The following is a 6,028-nucleotide window of genomic DNA, read 5'->3' as shown; positions in this document are numbered from 1 at the left end:
GGGAAGGCGAGGGTGGTACGAAAAGGACACGAGGAAGCAAGCGACATCAAATGCACCAACTCGAAATAAATCTTATGCACACACTGGCATGCGGGACCACAAGGATAACATTGGCTAGCCGTGGAGCAAATGGGTGATAAATGACCGAGTAGGCAACACACTTTTACTAGCATATCAAACGCCAACACCCGCAATGTATGGGCACGCCCATGCTAGCAACACCTAGGTGAAGGGGAAAGAGTAAATTGGCATTGGCAACTAACGTTGCACGTCCCATCGCACGCTAGCCCGCCACGTACAGAGAAGGCAAAGCTGAGCACGGGAAAAGAGGAGGATCGTTAGATGTCCCATCCCACACCAGCCCACCGGGCATGAAGCAAGAGGTAGCCAAAATAAAAGCTACCCGTCCAAACCAGCACCATCTAAACCAGCCACCCGACCACACTGCCATGAAGAATGACCTCAACCATAAGAACCGTCGCCTGGCACACAGACACATATCCGGCTAAAACACATGTCAGCGTGTTCAATAAGATGATGAAGAATACATGAACGCCGGAAAAAAGGGATACATGGACGAATGAATCTAGATGGCAAACCGAATAGCGACCACACACCCACGGCAAACTACCTCAACCATCATAACCGACCACCCCAACACAGGCAGACTCCACCAGCCAGCCATCACAGACAACGTGCAATAGTCGGTTGGACCAACAGGCTACATTTCATTAAACAGTTAGCAACTTGCAACATACAGATAGTTTACCCAGCAAAGCGCCCCATATGTGCCTGCTGACCAGGCCCGAGAAGAAAAGGGTCCAGGCAAGCCTAACATGGGTGACAGTGCCAAATAGAGCTCGAGCATGTAGCAAGGCGATCCGGGTTTACGCAAACAAAGGCGGCCAACCAAGCCCCTCACATGACAAGTCCAAGCATTTAAAACTCCGAGTCGGACGCACGTGTGCACCTGTCTCGTTTGGACGAACTAGCCCGGCACGACATGAGTGGTGCCAACGGATGACCCGAGCTCACGCGGCACGCGCCGCGCATGAGACGGTGCACGTAGGGGCGATGAAAAGCACCACATAAAGCTGGCCCAAGCGCGCCCGCGGCCCATGTATCATGGAGCTTGAGGAAAATCGGTCGGGTGTGAGGCGGCTTCAAAGATTGGACAACATGAAGTGCGCCCGGGGGGCATCAGCGGGAGGTGCGTGTGAAACGAACAACGTGGAGTCACTCTCACGTCTCACATGGTGATGCCCCAGGAGATGGGTACTCCAACATCCTTTATATAAGTAATAAAAGTGTTATGTTAGGATATTGTAGAATACTTTTTGTGTGCATCCGGTAGATTAAGTATCACTCAATTTCCATATACAAACCGAATTAAAAACCCACACAAAACCATGTCTGAACAGACGAACCTTTGTCGATGCAATTTATATGACCAACCGAAAGCTAGCAGTGCTGGAAGAATAGACCTATTTCGGAATGTCCTTCCTTAACTAAAGAATCATGAGATATCTCTTTTTTCAAAAAAAACTAAAGAATTGTGAATTTGTATTGTTACAGATAATTAAATGAGTTTACCAACTACTAGAGTTAGAGTCACATCACAACAAAGTAAAAAAAAATCGCTCCTCCTAAAATATTATTTTGGGTCAATATCTCCCTTTTTTGGCTCACTTTGTCATATCAACTATCACATTTTCGAGCACTTTAGCCCCACTGGTGGTTTCCAGAAGAGAGGAGTTTGCAAGAATATTTACAGAAGTCCAAAACTAAATCCTACGTCTAAGTTTTTTTAGGGAAATCCTACGTGTAAGTTAAAGCATCAAGTATTTCACTGTAGATTTTGGTAACAAAATATAACTATTTGTAATCTGTGCGAAAGCAAAAGAAAATACGTTACCTTTTTGCACCATTGTAAATGATCATATTTCTAAAAAAACGTTCGTTAAGTTTAGACCACAACAATATGCGTTAATTTAATATATTTGTTGCATTTTTAAAGCATTTATTCATACAAATTGGATGGTGGACGTGGGGAGGGGAGCTGCACTGCAGGACAATTCTGACTCGGTAAACTAAGCTCAATTTTTCTTTGAACAAGAAACTAAAACAACAGTTTAAGTGCAAAATTAATTTTATCTTAAATAAAATATCAACACGATATCATTGGATCCATTATAAAATAAAAATACCAAGACAATGGCAATAGAGCCATACTACAAATAAGTACGAGACACTGGCATACAACTTGCATAATGTATCTTTGAGGCAGCTACCTCACCATTATTGAACCAATGGAAATATCAGTCTTTTCCCATCTCTAGACCATGAGAGGGAAAAGATCAACACTTCTGTAATGAAAAACGTTGTTGTTCTTGAAATGACGCAGAAATGAAAACATTGTCAAAATTGGTGACAACTGACCAAAAACAACCAAGATCAATAGAAGGGTGCCCGTTCAGGGACACCCTTCCGGTGCCGGCGGCGGTAGCTGATCCATCCCGACGGAGGGTCGCTAGGCCCCTGCAGATCATCGGCCTCGCCTTCATCTTCTGTGTTTGAGCCTGAATTTCCCCGGTTGCGCCTCGGATCAATCATGAATGTCAAATTGGGATTTGACACCATTCCATCAAGCTGACATTAAGAAAACATAAATTTGCATCAGTAAAGTATACAGACTAGCTAGCTAGTGCATGCAAATTTGACATAACATAAACTACTCCAAGAATATACTGCATTTTATCACATTGGAGAATGTCCACCCGCGATACTGAATATGCATATTAATAAATAAAAGTAATGAAAAAGGTGTTTTTTCTGTGGATATACATGGTGTCATAACAAGCGATACATGGGTTTCTAGCAGTTTAAAGCAAATAAGACAAAACTAAACTACTCCAGGAATATAATGGGTTTTATCACTTGGGTGGATGTCTATCCATACTTGAACAATTGTTATTTTTATAAAAGAAAAGTATGAAAGAAATTGTTTTCTTCTTCTTTTTTGTGGAGGAACCGATAGAAGCACTGCCTTTTCACATAGAAAAGAATGAAGTAATATGTACAAAGTTGACGAATTTTTAAAGAGAACACGCTGGCAATCCCGACTGTAAGCTAAAATGTCGCAGAAAACTAGCTAACCCCCACCGTGGCATGAGCCCGGCCATGTCAGCTGCCACTGCTTGATATCCTCGAATGCCAGGGCGGGCACCTCAAGGTGGATTAGCTTGGTGCAGTTGAAAATGCGCCAGTTACGCTCGTTTCAAATATTTCAGATCATATATAGCGTTGTACCGCTTCGCCGAGGCTTGATGTCTTTGGGTACCGCAGCAACCATCGTAACCCACCAGGAATTAATTTTTTATGGATATATATCACGGAAAAAAATAAGTTGAGACTTTTAAAATTTAATTTGGTACTGATATATGGCTCTGCATCCACGGAAATATGAAGAAAAACAGATATCCATTGAAACATTATCCATTTAAAATTTAACTAGACAATTGCATGTGCGTTGCAACGGGAATATAAACATTTTAGTAGATTAGCCCTTGACTGCACGTATATTATTGTATTATTGTTTTTGAGAATCCACGTATATTATTATATTGATACGCTAAAATCTTACCAAATCTTTGTATGCAATTGCCATGATTTATTTGCCATTTTATTGTTAAACACTTATTTGGTAAGAATTTAATGACTTGCCAACAAAATATGTGTTTATTTTGGTAAGACAATAAACATGAGACAATTGAATGGATGAGAGAAAAATCAAATATGGGAGGAAAAAATTAAAGAGGATAAGGAAAGAGTGGGACGTATATATGAAAGGTTAGACGAAAGAAAGGTGAAATGGGAACCTTACGTTCTTTTTAAGTAGTAGAAAAGATTTGGTACTGATATATTACTCGTGGTATCACAATTCGTTTCACATTTTACTTTTTCTTTTCAAACATTATCCATTGAAACCAACAAACATCTACACCGATGCACCTCATCACTCACATCCATGATGAGGAGGCTTGACAAGACAAGTGATGTTTCAATGCTAATGACTTGGCGACTTGGCCTCGCGATATTTTACGACCATGGCGCCGATCCACAAAGCACGCCCATGGTTAGCACCATGGACCTAGCGCTAGAGTTGATGCACTCCTGCCACGTGACGGCCCTCTCCGACCTGACCTCTGTCGGCGCCATTCCTCCTGGAGGCTGGCCCATGGACGAGGAAGTCTTTGGCCAGGTTGACCTCTTGGTGCTCGCGGACTGGGTGCCGGAGCACTGGCCTAATGAGACCATTAGCCGCGCGGTGGACGTGAAGCTAGGGATGTACAGGGTATGACGCCGCCGAGGCGGACACTGTGCTGCGGCTGTGGAACGACGTGGCGGTGGCGGTCGGCGCCGGCGCTGACATGGTGACATGGTGACGTTGGCCTCTCTCCGGCCGTTGACAAGGGCATGTTGATCGAGATATGGGTCATGCGCCATGGCCGTCGTGCTCGGGACCAGATCGGATCGCAGGCTAGATCGCGTGCGAGCTAATACGTGGTAACGTGGGAACCTGGAGGCTGCAGCGTGCGAGCCCAGCGTGAGCTGGGCGGCGTACGTCAAAGCTGTCAATCAGATCCGCATCCTGGCCGTATCCACTAGTATTCTTTTTCCAAAAATGATAGGCGAACGTTTCACAAAAAGTTATACTACGCCTTCTAACGTCGGATCTTGTCCGTCCAATTCAAAGATCGATTTCAATTAATTGATACTCCAGTATTTAGCCACGTGGTGCCCTCACAGCGAACATACAAACATGGAAGGCAATTATGAGAGGACGCGTGCATGCATGTACCTTGCAGCTCAGTGAGCAGAAACGGAAGTTGGCGTCCACGAGTCCCCGGCCGCACTCCCGGCACGCCCCGGCAGGGCCGACGCACTTGACGCCGTGCTGCGGCGCCTGCGGCCGCCGGTTCAGAAACACCACCCTGTCGTAGTTGATGACGTACGTCTGCACCAGGGAGATGTCAGCCACCGCCTTCAGCTCCGCCACCCGGATCACTTCGCGGTACGACGACTTCCGTATCTGCAATTGCATCCATCCACAGCGCGGCCGCCGCCGCCGCCGTTGTTAGCGATTGCCTGAGACGTGAGTATCCTCTAGCTTATACGCGTTAATTACGTACCTGGACGACGTGGTGGTTGCGGTGGCCGGAGACGCACAGGGTGCAGCAGACGGCGTCGTCCTCGCCCGCGCAGTCGAGGCAGTAATGGTTGCACTCGTTCTTGACCAGATAGGGGTGATCGGCGCACCGCTTGAAGAACTCCGCGCCGAGCAGCGGCCCCAGCCACACCGGGGTGCGCCGCCCTGCCTGCTGGCCGAACAGCATTCCCATTGACGACGACGTTGCTCTCTGTTTCTATACGCATCAGACACAAGCAAAACTATATGAGCGCTACGAGATCTAGGAAGCTAGGCTCGTTGGCATGTATAAAACGTATATGAGCGCTACGAGATCTAGGAAGCTAGGATCGTTGGCATGTATAAAACGAGCGATCGACATCTGTTCTACCTGGAAGGACGTCGCTCCGCTGGGAGCGATTTTAGATCTGTGAAATGGAACGCGACGGTATTCGCTTGATATATATAGTAGTTGGGAGGAAAGGGGAGGGGTTCAAAAGGAAAGAAAAGCACGGAGAGAGAGGGTTTCAAGTGTTTCTTTCCACGGATGGCTGCAGATTCAGGAGGAGTACGTCCACAGTCTTCACTACTCTTATTTTCGTTTTTGCCTAGCTATTTGGACATGTGTGCTAAAAAATGAATCATGTGAAAAATATATATAACTGGCTACTTAAAAAATCGAATATATATGTGAAAAATGAATCATGTGAAAAAATATACGTCTACACTAGTCTTGTTTCCATCTTCACTAGTCTTGTTTCGTGCAGTTTTGTTGAAGGGAGAAGGGAGCGAGTGTTTCATGCCTGTTCGAAACATGACATCCTCGTGCATGTTTCTTTC

At 45.5% G+C, this 6,028-nt stretch overlaps 1 protein-coding gene across 1 annotated transcript; it reads right to left on the bottom strand.

Moving 5' to 3' along the window:
- Positions 1 to 2,251: 2,251 nt before the first annotated feature.
- Positions 2,252 to 5,417, bottom strand: LOC125512145 (protein RGF1 INDUCIBLE TRANSCRIPTION FACTOR 1-like). Its single transcript, XM_048677222.1, has 3 exons — positions 5,193 to 5,417; positions 4,862 to 5,092; positions 2,252 to 2,649 (listed from the first exon to the last, which is right to left on the bottom strand). Exons 1-3 carry the CDS (start codon positions 5,400 to 5,402, stop codon positions 2,455 to 2,457), a joined length of 636 nt encoding a protein of 211 aa, XP_048533179.1. The 5' UTR covers positions 5,403 to 5,417; the 3' UTR covers positions 2,252 to 2,454.
- Between the last annotated feature and the right edge of the window lie 611 nt (positions 5,418 to 6,028).

The sequence above is a fragment of the Triticum urartu genome, chromosome 6, assembly GCF_003073215.2.
Source record: "Triticum urartu cultivar G1812 chromosome 6, Tu2.1, whole genome shotgun sequence".
Classification (NCBI taxonomy): domain Eukaryota; kingdom Viridiplantae; phylum Streptophyta; class Magnoliopsida; order Poales; family Poaceae; genus Triticum; species Triticum urartu.
This window is presented reverse-complemented; position numbering and strand designations above follow the sequence as displayed.

Excerpts from the sequence above, each read along its gene's own strand:
- LOC125512145 (XM_048677222.1), bottom strand. The coding sequence starts at position 5,402 with ATGGGAATGCTGTTCGGCCAGCAGGCAGGGCGGCGCACCCCGGTGTGG. Across the intron at positions 5,093-5,192 it reads GCAACCACCACGTCGTCCAG|ATACGGAAGTCGTCGTACCG; the intron begins GTACGTAATTAA and ends ATGCAATTGCAG. Across the intron at positions 2,650-4,861 it reads TCTGCTCACTGAGCTGCAAG|CTTGATGGAATGGTGTCAAA; the intron begins GTACATGCATGC and ends TCTTAATGTCAG.